The sequence below is a fragment of the Apis mellifera genome, linkage group LG2 (genome assembly GCF_003254395.2).
Source record: "Apis mellifera strain DH4 linkage group LG2, Amel_HAv3.1, whole genome shotgun sequence".
Classification (NCBI taxonomy): Eukaryota; Metazoa; Arthropoda; class Insecta; order Hymenoptera; family Apidae; genus Apis; species Apis mellifera.
In genome coordinates, this window is record NC_037639.1 from 11,954,659 (window position 1) to 11,974,879 (window position 20,221).

The following is a 20,221-nucleotide window of genomic DNA, read 5'->3' on the forward strand; positions in this document are numbered from 1 at the left end:
GACCAACCAGTTTCGCGAGTGAACTCTTCACCGACTCTTTTCCACGGTCGATGCGCTTCTTCTTCTTCTGTAACCAGCAATGCCCCACGCCCCTTCATCTTTCCGTCCCATCTTTACCTCTCTCCCCCTCCCTCTTCTCTTATTCCATCTTATCTTCGAGAGAAGAGGAATTTCTCCCGGTCGAAAATTATTGGACCGAGTAGCGAACCTCGAAGGATTTCTCTTTCGCGCGACTTTCACGGTGCGCGATATTACGACGCGTCGATATGCGCGATCGACAGAGAGAGAGAGAGAGAGCGAGAAATTCTAATGGCATCTCGATAAAGCTTGGAATTGTTTTTACGAGAGGGGAAGAGGGGAAGAAGGAGCGATTGCGCCGGTTAAAAGAATTCTCTTAGCGCGTCGTTGTCGCTGTTACCGTTAAACGATGCGCGAAAAAAGATATTCTCTCTCTCTCCCTTCTCCGTAACGGTGAATGGAAAAAATGAGATAGAGGGCGGGGGAGAAGGAACGGGGGGGGAAGAGAGTGGAAGCGTTACGAGCGTAATAATGGAACCGTCAACTACTACGTGGTACGTATCAAATGTGGCTGAGCGCGAAATGAAAACGAGGAAACTGCTGGGAGAATAAAATACTCGAAGGTCGGGGTGGAAACGACTTTATCCAGGGTGGGCGTACGTGGGCGTATGCGAGCGGGCCGCCGTCGCGCTGTTTATTACACTTTGAAATACAAAGTGAAATAAATTGCGATCTCTATCGATCTCTCGCGAAAGATAGAAAAAAGCTAAGGTCGATGCTTGACCTTTTCATCGAGGAGGATTTCGATTTCGCGCGAATCCTTTCGTGGTTTGGTCGAGAGGAATAAAGGGAAGGGGCCGCTCAGATCGATTTTATCGCCTTCTGAGGTTTCACTCGACAAACAAGCTCGATGAACGGGTGGCTCGCGCCTCTGGCTTTTAAACGACCCGCGATTAAATCCGTCCAAATATTTACCTCTCGTTCCTCGAGCCCCCCCTTCCCATCCAGATCGTCTCGCGATAATGATTTTTAAGCCGATCGGGGGAGACGTCGACGAGGGCGCGTGGCGCGTCGTAAATAGGTGACGGCTTCGACGATCGAGAAAAAAAGGAAAAAAAGGAAAAGAAGAATGAATCGAAGAATGAGAAACGATAAAGCATCGCGGATTCGTCGTCGGTTGAATTCGTTGATAAAATCGAAGGGTTCCATCCGGAACGACGAGGGATTTTCACCCCTTTCTCTCCTCTCTCCCTCCCTCTCCTTCGCCATACTCCATCCGATTCTTTTTCCTCTTCCACCCTCTCGCTCTTTCGCTCACCCGTCCCCTCGACTCGACTCGAGTCGCCAACTTTCTCAAGGACTTTGGTCGGTAAGAGAGAAGGCGAGAAGGATCGGGAGAAGAGGGATCCCTGGGCAGGGGAAGGGCGCGACGAAATAGAAGGGGAAAGGGAAGGAGCGAGAAAGGGAAAAGAAGAAGGGAGAGGACGCAATTAATCTCGAGGCTGAAGTTTTCTGGTGCAAGTCGGTCAACTAACCGGGCCGGGCAAAAGGGCTCCCTTTGTTTTAGTCAGAAAATAATAAAAAAGGGTAATGGTCCAACAGGGTGAGCCCTGGCTCCATACAGAGTGCCGGTCCTGTCAGTTTCTACGCCATCCACCATCAACCGCTCGCTCTTCCCCATTCCCATCCGCCCACCTCCGTATTCCCGTCCTTTTTCCTTTCTTCTTTTCTCTTCCCTCCGCTTCCTTTCCTCCTTTCTTCCCTTCTTTTCTTCCTTTCTTTCATTCTTTCCCCTCTTTTCTTTCCTTTTTTTTCCCCCTCCCACCCTCCTGGTGGCGACGCGCCACTACCGACGCGGCCTATTTCATACACTCTGTATATTTATCCGCCTTTTCTCCTTCTCCGAAGACGGTGACTGTCGTCGTTCCACGTTTTATTGTCCCAGCGTTCCGTGTCGCGCCGCGAAACACGTGAAGCGAATCGAAACACGGGAAGGAAACACTGGATCCCGTGAATACACATCTCCGTGGAACAAACGGTGGCGAGTATAGGAGCCGTTTGAAAAACAAGTTGAAAGATCCACCTCTCGTCGAACGCCCCCCCTCCGTTCCCCCGATATTATCGCTCCACCCATTATTTCACGTATCCCAGTGTCTTCCGTCTTCCGCCCTACATCCCAGATCCTTCGATATCTCGTCGACGAGACAGGGTGGCCAGATATCCAGAACCAGATATTTGTCGTTTCGTCGATTACGGTGTCGATACGGGGGTAGGAAAGGATACGCGCCGGGATTAATTTATCCCATCCCCGGTGTCTCGTCGACGCTGTTATTAAACGGCGGGTCAGAGGGAAATAATTCGAGCGATAATTCGAAAATATTTGCGTAATTATCGTTACCGAGGCATCGCGCCTACGTTAAACTCCCCCTTCGCCTCCACTCCCATTAATCCGACCGCGATAGAAGCCAACTCGAGGCTGCTACGTTCCCCGACTACGTTCGATATCAATTATCGATTTACGGAATCGTATACCCCGGCTTTTCTCTCTCTCTCTCTCTCTCTTTCTCCTTCTCCTCTCGCTCCTCACCCGCACTCGCCTCTATACAGTTCCCTATATAACCACCGCCCTCCAAACTATCCAACCGCGTCTATCCTGGCCGCAATATAATTTGCTTAATTCTCGCGGCGGCGTACCGGCAACGAGCTAACTTACGTCTCAGGTGTAACGATAACTCGGTTTCCGCACCTGGGGAAGAGGAGAGGGGAAGGGAGGAATCGCTCCGTCGCTGGGCTGGTCAGCTTCGACCAACTCGATAAGGTTGGCTCACCCGCTCGTGGTTTCGCGAGTGGATCGTAGTGGATCCCTCCTCCCTTTTCCAATCTATGTATCCGCGTACGTGTGCAGGTCGCGCGACACGGCCAACTCGGAAATTATTCATCGGGGCTGATCAACAATGGAATAGGGACAGGATGGTGGACAGGAGAGGAAAAGAGCGGCGGGGGAGGAGGAGGGAATGTCGAAAGGAACGGAGGAAAGGCTATTCCTGATGATTTCGCGTGTGCGGGTCCCCGCTTTTGTTCCATTCCGATGATAAATCATCGTCGCTCTAATTAACGGCGACTCAATTCCCAGAATAAATATAATGCTTGATCCTTGATTTTCGAGAGCGCGAGATTCGATTCTAACTCTTCGCATCATTTTCGATCATCTGTTTCTTTGAAACAGAAGAGTTTGAAAGAAGGGAGGAGGAAAAAATGATGAATAGTGTTGTAGTTTCGTTCTTATTATGAGGGACAGAAATAGCTGCTCAGATTGATTTTAGATGGAATAAATATAATACTTGACCCTCGGTTTTCGAGAGCGCGAAATTCGATTCCAAGTCTTCGCATCATTTCGATCAGGTTGAAACAGAAGAGTTTGAAAGAAGGGAGGAGGAAAAAATGGTGAATAGTTTCGTCCTTATTACGAGGAATAGAAATACCTGTTCAATACCAGGCTGATTTTAGATGGAATAAAATTAATCGCGGAATAAATATAATGCTTGATTCTCGATTTTCGAGAGCGCGAGATTCGATTCCAAGTCTTCGCATCGTTTTCGATCAGGTTGAAACAGAAGAGTTTGAAAGAAGGGAGGAGGAAAAAATGGAATAGTGTTGTGGTTTCGTTCTTATTATGATAGAAATACCTGCTCAATACCAGGCTAGTTTTAGATGGAATAAAATTAATTGCGGAATAAATATAATGCTTGATTCTCGATTTTCGAGAGCACGAAATTCGATTCCAAGTCTTCGCATCGTTTTCGATCAGGTTGAAACAGAAGAGTTTGAAAGACACGGGGAGGAAAAAAATGGTGAACGGTGTTGTGGTTTCGTCGTTGTTACGAGGGACAGAAATACCTGCTCGATACCAGGCTGGTTTTAGATGGATGGAGCTCGTCGTCATCGAAGATTAACCGGAAAGTTGTCCAACAGGATCAAGCTGACGCGGGATGAGGTGGTTGCTCGACCCGATTCGGCTCGTGCCTCGGTTTACCCGACGTCTAAATTGGCCGAGGCTCCCGCTTCAATTTTTCAATTCCTTCTATCATCGCGCCTACCTTCTCCTCCCGCTTTTTCACGCCTCTCTGTCCACAGTATATCTTCTCCATCTCGATTGTTATTCTTGGCTATTGATGATGCGCGTGGAAATGAGTTGGCGGGCACGGTGACTCGTTAAACGTTAACGAGGAGGCGGGGTGAAAATGTTACGGGGTATTAAATCAAAATTATAATTACTCGCCCGTTTGTCGTCTATTTAATTAATCGTTACAGTCTCGATTAATCGAACAATAAACGATCGTTACGTTTTTTCTTTTTTTTCTTCTATGCGAGTTGATAATTTAGCTATTTATTCGAGCGAACAATTCTCGAAATATTTCGAGGGACGCGAGAGATTCGTTGGAAATAAGGATAAACGTTAACGACGTTCAAACGTTGACAAGCAAACACGCGAACATTTTTCTACCAGGTTCAAGAATCGAGGCGGCTCTAATTCTCGACGACTATTAATCTCTCCCCGCGCCACGTGACGGCGGATTGAAATTCAACCTATCCAACGGAGGGAGAAGGAAGGAAGGAAAGAGAGGAAGGAGAGGCGTAATTTCGATGTCGTTTTGAAAAAAACGTCGATCGTCGAGGTGGAGATGGAGGAGGAGGAAAATTGGACGACTGGCGACGAGTGAAGGTAAACGAGCATCGGGGGAAGCTATCGAGGGGTTGGATTTGCGGGGCAGGGAGGGATCTGTTTAAATGATATCGAGGCGAATGAGGTAGCAAGGAGGGAGAAGATATATGTAAATATCGTATCTGCGTAAGAGGCGTGTTTCGTTCGATCTCGTCTTTCATGGAAATTTTGTAGGGAAATTGAAAGACCGGACATTTTATGCTTTAACTTTGATACAATGCGTGTATATTTAATCACCTCTATACCGTGTCAATTAAGAAGTTAAATTGCTTCGTTCGCGTTAGATTATTTGCCCCTTTTTTTCCCCCTCCTCTACCTTTTTCCTTTTTTTCTTCTCTCTCCCTCACTCTCTATTTCTTTCCCTCTCTCTCTCTCCCTTTCGCTTAACCTCGAACGACGAACGTGAGAACACGGCTTCGACTAAGATGGATTAATTATCGAAGACGCCGTGTAATGAGTCCTCGAACGGGAGGAAGGAGGCGAAGAGTCACGGGCGTCGAGCGAAAAAAAAAAGAAGCAAGTCTGGAAAAAAAACAGCAGAGGCAGAGTGACGGGGAAAGAGAGAGAGAGAAAGAGAGAGACGAAGAAGAAACTTGGTTCCTCGTAGCATTCGAAGCTTTACTCGGGCATCGGAACCGTCGCGGTTCGTTCAAGGAAGGAGGACGACCAACAGACGGGACCAGTTGAATTCGTTTAATTACCCTCATTATCCATTTTAGCTTTGTTCGATTTAAACCGGGCTCGAGCCATGCGGAACATCGTGGTGGATGGTAATTAAACCTACATCGGCCTATCCGGTCTGCAATTGGATCGCATGCGATTTCACGAGAAGGGATTATTATTCCTTTCTTTTTTCTTTTTTTTTTTCTTCTTTTTTTTTCGAGATTAAAAAACTTCCATCGCGAAAATTTGTCCTGAAGTTAATTCGAAACAATTAGATATATCGAAAATAATATATCGTTACAAATTTATCGATTGGCTCGTAAACAAAAATCCGAGGCACTCCCCCCTCCCGGGAGGGTTTTAATAATGGAAATAAAATGCGGAGTAATATACTGATTGGCGAGCGATGAAGTGTAGTTGAAAATAAATGAAAATTAAATTGGAAAATTAACGGTTTGTAATTTAAGCAAATGGAGATGCAAAATTAGTGGCAGGTTTATTAACGTGTCGCTTCTGAACGGAGAGGGAAACGGAGAGAGAAGTAGAATTCTCTTCTCTCTTCTCAGAAGAGAAAGAGAGAGAAGGAAAAAAAAGAAAGAAAAATACCGTCACGTTATACTCGCGAAAATATTCGTATGTATTTGAGCAATACGATCGTTCTTTCGTATATAAATTTCCGTTAGTTCGAATAATCAGAATTCCAGCCGGTGACCTAAAACCACCGGGGGAAAATGGCGCGTTGCGTTTCAGCTTTTTTTTACGCTCCATTTTCGTACAAACTTCGTACACGCGCGTTTGCACGTGAATACAAAGCGTCCCTGTTCCAACTTTCGAATCGCGAAATACGCTCATTGTTCGATCCATCGTTGTCATCGTTCCACGCTTGTTTTCGCGTGGCCGATGCGGTTGAATGACTCAACCATGGAGAGAGTATCGTTAATACAAGCGGCGGGCAAAAATACAGCGTTCGATGAGGAACGCTCACCCCTCGGCGTGAGTCACGATTTCGTCGCCACCGCGCCCGACGTTAATTCGTACGAGAGAGTCTCGTACACGAAGTTTCGGCAAAAAGACCGAGCAATAATTACGCTACTCCCGATCGTTAAAAGCTCGACGAGGGTGAAAAAAACTATCGTAAAAAAAAAAAAGAAAAAAGAAAAAAGAAAGAGAGAGAGAGAAAAAGAAGGTAGAAAAATGCGGGATCGTTACGAGAGGGCTGTGTCGAGTATTAATTTCGTTTTATATTTTTTTATTTATTTATATATTTTTTTTATTTTTTTATTTTTTTCCAACCTTGATCTCGGTTGATGTCTAGTTAGCCCCGTTAATTAATGGAAACGTTCCGATGGAATCTCGTGATCCGAAAAAGCATCGACGTCGAACACGAGCACGTTCGAAATTACATTTTGCGGATTTTCGAAAGCATTCGGTTTATAATCCAAATTAATAACCCGGGGCAAATAGCACGGGAAACGGCGTTTAAAAGCTATAGCCTCTGATTAGCCCGGCGAACGTATTACAAAATCAGTTGAATTCGATCGTTGATCCACGCGATATTTTATTACACGAGATCAACGAAACGAAAAAGGAACGAGCTTTCTTTTACGAACGATAATTTTTCTTCCTTTTCTTTTCAGAAACTTTTCATAATTCCTTCTCCACTCATGCTACGTACGTGATAATAATTCCTTCTCAAAATTTCTAATTTTCACTCCATCTCCCAATAAACTCTCATCGATCGAACAACTATTTATTTGCTCGAAAGATCCTCGTCACTCGCCTTTTCTTTCGAGAATTCTGTATTTCGTTCGAATCATGGATTCCTGCGGAACGGATTCGACAACGGGGGTTCTCGCACGGGCACGCATCCCCCCGTTATGACTCATTATCCGCAACGTGTGTACACGTTGGATAATGGAGGCCGACAGAAGGAGGCGAGTTTGCGGACAGCGAACGCGAGACCGGGTGTAATCACTTACGCCTCCGCGTAGATGGTGGTGGCTCTCGCCCCAGACGGAGCGAGGAGGGGAGGCGTGGGGCGAGGGCGAGCGAGGGTGGAGGGGTGAGTCAGAGAGGCAGGCGGTCGGTGTTGTCACGCACCGTGTGACGTGTTGCGCGATTATCATAGCGAAACCTCTCACGTTTCCCCCCCGTGTTTCGAGAAGGAAAGTGACACGCGACACATTTTCGAAGGTCGAACCGCACGATAACGGCTGAGAACGAGTTATCGCCGATCACGTGTTACGGACGAGTCGAAGAAAGGCCGATTAGAGGGTTAACCGAGGTGACGACAATCATACGACTTTATATTTCGTGGCTGGTTCGTGGAGATCGATGCACGCGCGTGCACGGGGGCTTTTCAATGATTATTTGTCCGATTTATCGATCCGTGATTTCTCGATCGCGTGGATATGTTTGGAATTGGATTATTAATATAATGCATATATTTATATACGCACGTTAATCGGTGACGCGATAATTTAAGCTTTCGTATTTACTTTGCCGTACACCTTTTTCGATTCCTTCATCACGCGTGTACACGCCATGATATTAATTACGAATTCACCGAGCAAACGTTATACTTCGTTTTTATCGAATCGCTTTTATTAACGTTTTTTTTCTTCTATACGCGTTGTATTTATTTGTTTCTCCGCCACTTTCTTTTTCTTTCCTTTTTTTCCCTTTTCGCTCACTTATCGACGAAACTTTAATCACGTTTCCGAGTAGCAATACGTGCGTTGTCCGCCACGCAAACGCAAAGGAAATTATAAGGCTAAGCCGAAGATAATATCAAAGTTAAATATTTGAGGAGAAACGAAGCGCAGAGAGAAAGGGCCTCCATTTACCGTTGATGTTTAAAATTGATTTAAATTGCCTACGCGGGAAGGAAAAGGGAGAAAAAGAAAAAAAAAAACAAAATACAACGAAAATCAAGATTTCGCTCGCTTTCCCTCGCCTACCCTTAGGCGAACAAAAAACCCTTCCTTCTTCTTTCTCCCTTAATCTCGATTCGCTCGATTCGCCCGGCAACCATCCCTTAAATATTAATAACGCGTGGAACGTAGTAAACTTGGAAACTATTAGTGGACAGGATGGCGCGCACGTATAAGCGGAAGAGTGTATTTAGTAGTCGTTATATTCGGGTTATAACGCGGTAAACGTTGTTAAGCAAAACAAGGTAGTAGGACCGCGCGTGTCGTAACTCGGTTGAGCGGATTGTCGGGAAACGTCGCATCGATTCAACGGATCGATATTCCGCGCGCGTTTCGAGGAAAGCTTCTTCCTCTCGTCTCGAAGCAAGATCTCTTCTTCCAAGAGCGGATTCTTCCTTATTCCGAGGATTTATTAACATTGGTAAACAGCGTTTATTCCGAAAATTTGACGATGTTCAATAAAAGTTCCCGAAAATTTATCTCGATGAATCGATGCATCGTGCAGGTGCGACGCATCGAATTGCTATTTTTTTATCTGCATCTACTTCTGATTTCGCTTCGTTCGTCCACCGCCGATCGAATCAATTTGTCATGCGTCGCGTGTGTATCCCGTGTGTTTATTAAATGGCCTCCCTTCCGTCCGCCCATTTGCATGACACTGTTAAAGAAAAAGAGAGAGAGAGAGAGAAAAAGAAAAATCCAAATTGACCGAATTATCCGCGGGCACGATCTGCCCGCCTCGCAATTACTCTCTGCGCCCATAATGCGTTTCCGCCACGGCGACGTGACTGGCCGGCGAAAAAAAAGGGGCGCCCGAGCGGAAGGACAAAGTGGGTGGGTGGAAGGACAAATAAAACGCGAGGAAAAAGAAATAAGCGGAGAAACGAGAAAAAAAAAAAAAGAAAAAAAGAAGAATCAGCTCCGGCCATTTAATTACGCGCGCGCGCGCGCGCGCGTATGTTTGTGTATTCCCTTTCTCTTTCTCTTCGCCGCATCTCTCCTCTTCCCTCCTCGTTGCAAAAGGAGAAGGATCGATCGATCGTCGTCGTCGTCGTTTCAAATCGATATTCGGGAATAGTCGCCGCGAATCGGTATCCATCGATCCTGGAAATTGGTCAACCGGCCGCCCGCGAAAATTCGACCGCCTGACAAGTCGCGTGCAACCTATCAATCAGACTTCGACTTCACTTTGTATTATTTCACGCGGCGGAGACATAAACGGATAGCCAATTCGAAACCGCACGCGTTACAAACGTTTCCTTTTCGATCGAGGCTATACCGCGTGCTCCATTCCTGTTCGATTATGCTCAAATATGGCGAGGTGGACGACCCGATTGCGAGTGTTGCAATTATATTGTGACTTGGTTCCTCGAAATCGCGAGGCAATCGTATATTGTAGAATGGAAATCGGGGGAATGGGATTTCGATATTCCCGTTATCGAAGCTTTCTATTTTCGAATATGGTTGAAAAATTTAATCTAGACAATAGGGTGGGGAAATTTTAAGAGGGAAGATCGCCGGTGACATGGTTTCATGGCTGCAGGGGGCTTTGAATTCATTTGATTCGAGGCAAACAATCGTTGTAACGATACACGCGCGTTTAAACTGCGAGGAAATTAAAACATGTTTACCGAGTCTTGATTCACCCATTGTTCCATTGATTCCATTTTATTTATTTATTCATTTATTCCGACTCTCTTCTTTTTTTTATTTTTTTTATTTTATTTTATTTTATTTTATTTTATTTTTTTTTTTTCATACTCCATTGAACGTAGAATTTTCGGCGGATTTACGATCCCCCCGGTTATTAGAAAATCTCTCTCCGTTGCTAAATTTCATACTACTTTATTTATACAGTTTTATTTGCGGATTTAGACCCAATTGAAATATATACAATTTCAATCAGCAATATGATTAATTTCACCAAACATTGAATATGTTCTTCGATATTATTAACAACAATTGTATATTGCATTACAGAATAATCAATATCCACTGTTTACTATATCACTCGACGGTAAAAAAGAAAAAAAAAAAAATACGATACGGAATAAAATACCGAATTGGAAAATTTCGCAACGAAAGACGATCCTTCTTCGTCTCTCTTCTCTTCGAGGGAAGGAAGGAGCGAATCTTCCCTATCGATCGATCTTTTTATCACACGCGCGAAACGATTCCAATCTAAGAATTTTATCTCGGACGCCAGGAGAGGATCAGACCAACGATTACACGCGTTCTGATTAATAACGCTCCCGATGGTATTTCAATTTCGGACGGGGGAGGACGGAGGGGAAAGCGGGGGAAGAATTTTCGCCGAGCCTTTTTTCCGGCCGGATTTCTGTCGCAGGATCTAAGGCGCGCGCGACTTCAATCTCTTCGTTTCGCCGGCTGGAACAACGTATTCCCCTGCGTGGCGCTTTATTCACGGCATATTCGAGAAAAATGAGAAACGCGACATTGGCTACGGTTCTGACGTGTGCATCGTCAGAAATATCCGTAAAACCACTCCTCCCTCGCCCCTCCTTCACGAGCCGCGCTCCCTCCACGACCAACCCTCCTCCCCTTTTTTCTCGCCGCGCAAAAATCATTCGCGCCGCAACATCTGCGACGAGAAATCCGGAGAAAAGCGTCTCAAGGCGGAAGATTATGTACTCTTACGACACCCTCGCCGTTGGAAATTCGGGAGGAACGAGACGTCGTCGTCCCTGGCGTGCCGGCTGGCAATACTACTCGCGCGCGTCATGTTAACAATTCGCTCGGAGAGACGAGGGGCTGCTACGTTCGATCATCTATGCATCTATGCAGCCTAGACGCTTTCGTGATGGATTGATCCGGCCGCGATAATGGGCCAAGAACCCATCTCTGAAACAGACAGAATTCCTGCGTTTACGAAATCAAGTATCGTACACCTTTGATCTCTCCAACGTTTGTAAAATTATTATCTATTAATCTAATCTGCGGTATACGAAAGAAAGAGTGAAGAAAGTATTTGTCTTTGAAAAGATTGGTCTTCGAGGGAGGGATTTTCCACTTTCTTTTTCGAAGGGTTTTTGGAAGGGACACGATCAAGAATGGAATCCCAAGGAATGGGAAGATCGAATTGGAACGTTCGATCGTCGACGCGCGACGATCGTCCGCGTTGATAACGGGCGGCGATCGAGCGTCCTTGTCCTCCTCGATTTGACGAGTTTATCAGTGACACGCCTCCGGACGTTTTGCCGGAGTTACTAATAGATCCGAAAGCGCGATGCTCCGTCATTTCCATGATTAAGCTGCCGTTGGCGGTGTTTCCTCGAACGCGACGAGTCTGAACGCGAACCGCGTAATTGCGGTTGGTGAGACGAGCGAAACGTTCCGGGGGACGCCATTTGGCTCATTACGCCCGCTACATTCGCGAGATATTTGCGTTCGCGAACGAGTTGGAACGAGAATTTTGTTCGGAATCCTCGCCCCTCTTCCCCCCACCCGAGAGAATAGGAACAATAGTTTCTATTCTCGTCGACTTGGATAAGATTATTTCCAAGGAAGTCGATAATTGATTTTGAATAGGTCGACACTCGATACTCGTGTTCGTGACATGCTTGGACAATTCAAATAGACACGTGCGCAATATTGGCAAGATCGATCGCATCGAATGTCTAACGTCGCAACAGTTTTTAGAATCGATTCGATTCGATGAACGTGCTCGTTCCCGGTAACACGCTTGTTGCTTATATTTCGAGTATAGATCTAGCGGGAATCGAGCCGAGATATTTACGCGCGCGACGAATAAATATACAGGGAACAAGAAATATAGGGTAGCCAGAAAATGGCGCGGGAGTGCGCTTTTTGTCGTTTCGATCGCTACGAATTTCCATGATTCGACCGTTTAATGAGACGTCAATCCCCGGTATATATAGAGGCGACATCGACGACATTCGAGACTGTTGATTTATCGATGATAGCGCGCGTTCGACGATGGCTACATTTTCCAGGAATCGAACCGGAACGCGAATTAATCGGCCAACCGGAAAGAAGTCTCCGCCGATTTTCGATTTATTCGAGTTTCTGTCGACCGGAGGCAGGGAGCCCCCCGCGCGCGTTCCTCTATTTATCCCGCTGTTTTTCCCACCCATTGTTCCGCCATTAGCGCCCGCAAACGTTGCAAAACTCTTCTATATCTCTCCCTCTCTATTCCTCGACTTTCCAAATTAACGAAACGTAGCGGCGCCGCTATTACTCCGTACGGAAAATTTTCCAATCGAACGTTTCCACCCTCGCTCTCCCCTCCCTCTCCTTTCTTCCATGCGGAGAGTGACGGGCAGAAAAACTAACCGACAGACGGTGATTGTTCTCCCACGACCCGAAACTCGATTTCGCGCTCGCACCATTCCTCCCCACTCCCCCCTCTCCATTCCACTGTGTCGGCATTGTTAATTGATCCATTTACGATTTGACGTTCGATCGAAGTGGATTCCCCCTCGCTCCCTCGCCCGCGAAAAGTCCGCGACACCGAGCAAATATTTTTCACTCGATCCGTGCACCGATGATCTTGTCACGAAACTTGCCCGTCATAGCGTGGATAAAAACGGATAGAACGGTTCGAAGGAAACACGAGAGAGAGACGCGAGTTGTTTTATTTTTCGTCCGGGCAACACGCGAATATATGGTAATCACGATTGAAATATGGAGAGTGGATTCCTCTTACCACGTGGTGCGCCGAGATGAAATCCACGATGGCGTAACATCTTCTCTGCACGAAGAGAGAGAGATTACACAGGTGTAAATCGAGTAAGTCGTTTAGAATTCACCAGAGACCAACGTTAGTTTAATCTTGTCTATGTAATTGGCCTCGCCCAAGGGACTTCTTTGGTCAGTTACTCGAATCGAGCGTATCCTCAGAAATGGAAATACCGCGCGATAACACACGTTTCCTTTGAAACACGCGATGAATGCGATTCCACCCATCCTTGAACACTTGGAGATAGCACATCCCGCGTTACGGAAAGTTACGGAGAGGTAAAACGATATTATGCATATTTCGAGTGTTCGATCGAAGATCGACGGCACGACGCGTGAGATTCGTAAGACTCGTAATTCGCCACTGTGATATCAATACTTGGTCGCGATGAGACGCGCAATATGTGCGCGCAAACACAGGTTTCGTATCCATTCGGATGACGTAAACGAGCGTGTTTACGGCTCGTTATTTCGCACCGTTGTGTCCCGTATACTTTACGCGTACTTCGAAACCAGCGACCTCGTGTCCTCGCTTGTTTACGGCCACGATGCCTGCCTGCCTGCCTGCCTTTTTCCCCTCCTATACGTTTCCTCGCTTTTTCAATCTCTTTCTCGCGCGAGAACACGTTCCACGGTTTCTTTCCTCGACGTTTGTTTCGATCGTCTTTCGTTTCTGTTAATATTCGTCAAAATTGGATATAATTTCGGATACGATTATAATTTTCGTTTCTTAACCGAAATTCCTAACGCGAATCTGCTCTTCGTTGATTGTTCACGCATCGAGTACGATTATCCAATTCAATTTTCGAGTAGAAATATATCGAAATGTTATAGAATACGTTTATTAGATTAAATAAAAAAGAAATCGACGAATGAATATCATTTTCGAACAAAATCTTTTTAAATTAAAGGAGAGGGAACCCTTTTCTGGAAAGACATCCCGTCTAATCTTACTATTTAACGATCGTCCTTGGCCTTTTCTTCCATCCGAATAATTGAATCGGGCGTCGTTTCGACGAAGCAGTCGTGCAGCTTCCACCAATAATCCACCCATATCCGAGATACCGTCGAGCCGTAAATCTTGGCTTGCTGGTGAACAATAGCCGCGGAACGAGGCGTTCGATCGACGCCACGAAATTTCGTTTCGCGGCCCCTTTTACGACTCGAAACAGGCAGGGAGAGAGAGAGAGAGAGAGAGAGAGAGAGAGAGAGAGAGAGAGAGAGAGAGGAGCTCGTTCTCGTACCACAGATTATTAGCTTCGTAAACGTTGCCCGCTCAACGCCGGGATCCCGCCGGTATTTAACCCCATAGGATATTACTCGGTTCGGTGGTACGCTAATTACGACCACCTTGTCCGTGATAATTAGAATTTACTTTCTTTCCAGGGGAGGGGAGGAGGAGACGGAGGGGAGAGAGGTGGCACTGACTGCCTCGCGTAATTCGTAACGACCCCCCCCCACCTCTTCGGTTTGCGCGCGGGCCACGGTCGCTGGTTTCACAGAGGCGGAAACGCGGCATTATTTCGCAGATTAAGCGGTAACGCGAGAAGGTAGCGGCACAATCAACCACTCGAGGAAAGGGAAAAAGGGGTCAGAGCGGAGAGATCTTGGAGTTTTTAATTCCGGGATAATTGTCTGTGCGGGTTTTCGTGACCAGGCCGGGACGAGTAATCCCCCCGGTGAAAGCGGCCGTCTCGATTGTTAAAGTTTCTGACGACGGCCAAGAGAGAGAGGGGAATAAACGAGAAATATCGGGCTGAGAAACGGCGCGTCGTTTAATCCTCGTGCAAACGAAAAGCGTTTCGCAAAAATATTAAATAACTCTCGAGCTTTCTGCCCATCGCACGGGACAAACGTTTGTTTCCTTTGTCCCGTTTGCCGGTGGAAAAGGGGGAAGAGGGGGGATTTTCCAACCATCCTTGATTCCTTCCACCGAAATTCGGCGGAACGCGCCTCGCGAGCACGCCATTGTCCTTTATTTCCTTCGCGAAACCAAGTTTTCGAATCGAGGGATCTTTCGACTTTCCAACTTTCCACGCTTCAGACTCTCGCCTTCAGACTCCACCGACTCGCTTCGAAATATTCGAGGGAATATTCCGCGGTTGACCTCTTCTCTCGGTCGGGTTTCGTCGTCGTCCTTCCTCCGATCGTTTTTCGAACGTTTTCGAAGGAAGAACGCGAGAATTCGACCGACGGTTCGTGCGGTTATTTACCGTCAGGGTAGGGGAAGAGGTTAGGGGGATGGAGGAAGGCACGAGGAGAGGATGGAAGGGGGTGAGATTTGCGAAAATGGTTAGTTTCCCTTCGGCAGATTCGGAAAAACTCGGCATTTCGTACGCCGCGTGACTGGGAAAGCGGATAATGCACGCAGCTGACCTATTTCCATCCTCGAAATCATGAATTTTCAATTCCATCCATTTTTCTCACCTCTCCCTCTCCATTTTCATCGTATAAATAGAAAGGATCGTAGCGATATTAATACTATTATCGCAACTTTTCAACTCAAACTGTTAAAGAATTTAAATTTTTTTCCCCTTCTCTATACTTGCTCCGCTAAATTTAGACGATAAAATTCCACCTCGGATCTAAACATTTTACACCAAGCGAAGAATTCCAAACAAACGATCTCGTGCAATTTACATTCTCTCCCTCTCTCTCTCTCTCTCTCTCTCTCTCTTTCTCTGTTCCTCTCTCACCGAAAATCCCTCTTTTTCGATCGGGCATCTCGTTTATTTTTAAACGGGCCGATTTCATCGAGATTCGCCCGGTTGTAAATAAATTTGCGGGACGACGACGCGGCGTTTCGCGGAGGAATGTCGATCTCTTCGACGTTCGTTTCGAACGCTCGCGATCCCCCATCCGCGCGAAAGGGTTCCGAAAGGGCAGGCGGGTCAGGCGGGATTCCGAGGAAAGCAGCTGATCGACCGAGTGCGCGCGTTAAGGGTGTTAAAGCGTCTGGCCGGGTTATTTTCGGCTTCTATCCGGCTCGGTGGAAAGGAAACGGATGGTGGGGGAGGAGGGGGGAGAGCCGCCGCGAGCCGAACGTCTCACGGATTTCCGGACAGCGCGGGACCATTCGCCTGTAACCCGCGACGACGGAAATAAAAAGGGGAGGGAGGAAGGGTGGATACGTGATGTCCTTTACGTGAGCCGGGGCTAGAAAAAGCCTGCGTCCCCCCTCCCCAACCCCGGCTTGGTTGCTCGCATTTATTATCGTTCGAGCTTTCGTCGTTTCCCTTTCCCCGAAACGCGCCAGCTCGCACGCAGCTCTATTTTCGAACGAGATTTGCGTCGCCTCGCGGTGGACCCGTCGAGTCGTCGAGCTCGGTTGGATGAAATTAAGACTCCTCGCCTCTCCCTCTTGCCTTGGAACGAGAGTGGAAGGAGCTTTTTTTTTTTTACACGAAGAATCTTTCGTGGATAATTTTGGCGACGATGAATTTCGTTCCGATGAATTTCCGCCCATGAAAATTCTCCCCTAGTCGGTTCATCAGACGTTTCGCGAGTTGAAACGAGTTGAAGGAACGAGTTGATTGATTGAAAATCGATGGAATACGAGGATCTTATACTTAGCCGACCTTGACTGCCGGAATCGAAATAACTTGGTCGACGTTCATTCACTCGTATAGGTTAACCTCGGTTTCTCCCGATATATCTACCGCGGCTGTGTTTACTTTTATACCAATGTCAGCACGATCCTCGATATTATCCCCCCCTCCCCCCTGTATTAACGTACGGACGATATCCAAGGAATTCCGATTTATCGTATTATCGGTTATTTAACGAGAATTTCTCCATAATTTTTTTTCTCTCTTTCTTTTTCTTTCTTTCTTTCTTTTTTCTTTCTTTTTTGTCAATATTACACCGTTTGAAGTCGTCGGGATACAATGAATCGGGATCGTCCGGCGGAATCACATCGACCGTGGCAAATGAATATTACAAACACCAGATTCTCGGGAACGGGACGAGAATGGAGAGAAAAAAAAAAAAGGAAAAGAAGAGGATGAAAAAAAAACCGGGCAGAATAAATGGAGAGGACGAGGCTCGAGAGCGACGAGGCGAATCACCGGTTCCATCGGTGAGGTTTTCGCCAACGTTCGATCCGATCGGATCGAACGTCGTCCAAGCCTTTCGGGAATCACGATCGTCGATTAACGCAATCAAGAAACGGGACAGCCGATTCAGTCGTTTGCAATTGTCATGATAACGTATCGCGAACCCTGTAATATCGGTGGGCGTTCTCCGATCCGTGTCCCTCTTTTCACTTCGCTGTCTCTCTCTCTCTCCCTCTTCCTCTCTCTGTTTATTTATCTCTGTTCATCTGGATTGGCGGCCGCCCTTCGAAAACCGTGGCGGTGACGGCACGGGCCCGATCGCTTCTCGCTCGATAATTAAATGACACGGACGTGCGGCCCGTATAGCGAAATATTTGACCGGATTGGGGAAATTCGTTCATCAAGGGAACTCCGTAACTTTAATTAATCGAATGACGAGTTTACCTCGCGCGATTTTGTGCAAATCGTGTTGGAGAAACGGGGATTAACTCGATTAATAATAATAAAATGGAAATTCTTCGCAGGATATGGAAAGGATACATTTTCACGAGATATCCCATATACGAAAAAAATTCCCTCGCTTTCTTATTTAATGTATTTGCGTTTGATAAAACGTGTTGCGTATATTTTTCACCCTCTTTTTTTTCCCCCTGAAACCTCGATTACCCGAGGCCACGAACAATCGCAATTACATCGTGTAGAAAAACATGGCGCGAAGAAAATTCGAAAGCGGGTATATAATAATCGATAATTTCCATCCAGAGGCGCGATCATTTCACGATTAAACGGACGAGTTGATAGTTTTAACTTGCTCCTCCCCTCGTGGGAATCGTTTCTCGATTTAGTTTAGTCGCGACGATGTTTATCAGAAACGAGCATACGGTGAAAATTCTCTCCCCCCCGCGTTTAAGAAGAAGGGGGGGGGAACTCTCGGAAGATGGTCTCCGGATCACGTATCGCACGGCAGACACGGGGCAATTACGATTTGCGAAACGCGTTTCAAGGCGTGCAGCATTTTATTGCCCGTACGTGACAAATCCCGTTGCACGTCGCCTTAACTTCGGCCAACTCGTAAAACTCCGCGAAATGATTTTATAGCTGCAAGTTTCGCCCCCGCGACGAAAAGGCTGCACGATTCCATCGTGAAATCGTGTCGCGACCGCCGATAAATACCGATCAACCGTCTTAATACGTCCGTCTCGGTACGACGTCAATTTTCCATGTAAAAAAAAAAAAACAAAAGAAAAAAGAAAATAATATTTCTCTCGTCAATCGACGAAGGGAGATGGATCGATTTTCTTCGCAATTTGGATGGGAAAAACCGCACGCGCTCGTTTTTTCTTGTTTTAAGAACGAATCGTGTACACGCGCTCGATAATAACGGGTCGATGGCTTTGTTTCTTTTCTTTCTTTCTTTTGAATAGAAACGGTCGCGATTCGAAAGGATTATCGCGTAAAAATAATTCGAAAATGGAACCGTGGATTCGTCGGATTCGCTTTGTGCGGGTGAACGATAGCGCGAAAGATATTGGTAAACGGTTGTTACGGGTCACCGGTAATCTTTCTTCTCCGGGATAACGATACGCGGACGGGTGAAAGGAGCGTGGAGTCGAATCGAAGATTTTCCGCGAGAATTCTCCTTATTATTATTATTATTATTATCTCGAAAGAAAGGAATCACTGTTTAATAAATAAATTGATCTATAGAGAAAAAGACACTATTTATTACGTTGTTATTTTAATTATCGTATCGATTTCTCCTTGGATCTGACATCTCGTGACACGAAGATTTCATCGTGGCTTCGATTCCTCGTGTGTCAAATCAATTTTTAATCTCGCCTTGAATTTCCATTTCGATCTCGCGAAAATTCTCTTTCGAGCTAAATATATTTACCAATATTATTTCGAAGTTGCATTATTTATCGTTCTAATCTTTTTTTCATCTTCTCCTTCGAAATTTCTAAGGATGCATGCATCTTTTCTTCGATTCGATCGACGAGAAAATTCTCTTTCTCAATGCACTAATATTATTCCAAGGTTACATTATTTCTCGTTCTAATCGTTTCGTCCTCTTCGAAATTTTTAAGCGCTCCCATCAAAGCTCGCATCCGTCCCGCGCGGGATAGAAGGGGGAGGAGGAGTGGGAGGGAGAGTAGGAGGAGGGACAAAGTTTATCGTCCGACAAACGACACGGACTTCGCGCCGACGAAAATATCCCCGAGCGGAGGAATTCGTTACCGAGGAGCGCTCCTCTTTTCTCCTTCTCTGTGTGTGGCGCGTCGGTTTCGCGCGGTTTTAAGCGAAAGACCCTCCGCCTCTTTGATGCACGCTTTCCGCTTACCTTTTTCCCCCCGGTCCCGGGGTTAATTACTCGCGTTCGGTAAAAATATACTCGTCGCCGGAAGGGATTCGGGGAGGGGGAGGGGGCGAGAATTCTCGGGGGCCGATCGTCAAGGTTTCGACGTTTTACCTTGCTTCCCCTAATACCTTCTTCGTGTATCTCCGTTATTATTCCTCTTTCACGATTTTCGAGTCAAGTTTTTGAATCACGGATTTACGACATCTCGCGAGAAATCTCATCTTTTTAAATATATATATGTAATAAAAAATCGATGTCCAGTCTAAAATATGCAGATAGAGTTATGATGTTTGTACGAGATTGTACAATCATGTTTTATCGATCGAAGTTGCAAATGTTATTCATAGATCTCGCAACGAACACGAAAGTTTCACTTTTTTTTTTCCTTCAAAAGAACTGGGCTTTTTTCTTATACGACTCGGAAGATTTCGTTGAAATTCAGAGCGCTTCTTCGCCGAGTCCCGGCTCGAGGTTGAGAAAAGGGAGTCGAGGGAGAGCCAGATTTTCACGGAGGCGTGAAAACCCAATAAGGGAGAGCCATCCGTCAAAACGGATGTTTACCAGAGCCACGTGTCTACGAGACGTTTCTCGATCGAGCGTGGAACCGAGGAGGATTCGTCAGGCAGCCGAGGATACCTAGGGAATTTCTCTAATCGAAGGAATCCCCGAGAACCTCTCCAGAGGAACGGGATTGGAATTCCACCAACCATCGTTCGTTCGCTCTTGCGTTCCACCTCTCTCTCTCTCTCCT

General features: G+C 46.3%; 1 protein-coding gene across 1 annotated transcript in view; it reads right to left on the bottom strand.

The window, feature by feature from the left end:
• Positions 1 to 13,079, bottom strand: part of LOC410856 (28S ribosomal protein S29, mitochondrial) — a 127,336-nt gene extending 114,257 nt beyond the window's left edge. Inside the window, exon 1 of the mRNA XM_006568172.2 lies at positions 13,025 to 13,079. Within this exon, the coding sequence (XP_006568235.1) occupies positions 13,025 to 13,064 (40 nt within the window). The 5' untranslated portion in view covers positions 13,065 to 13,079. The remainder of the gene's footprint in view (positions 1 to 13,024) is intronic.
• Positions 13,080 to 20,221: the final 7,142 nt, after the last annotated feature.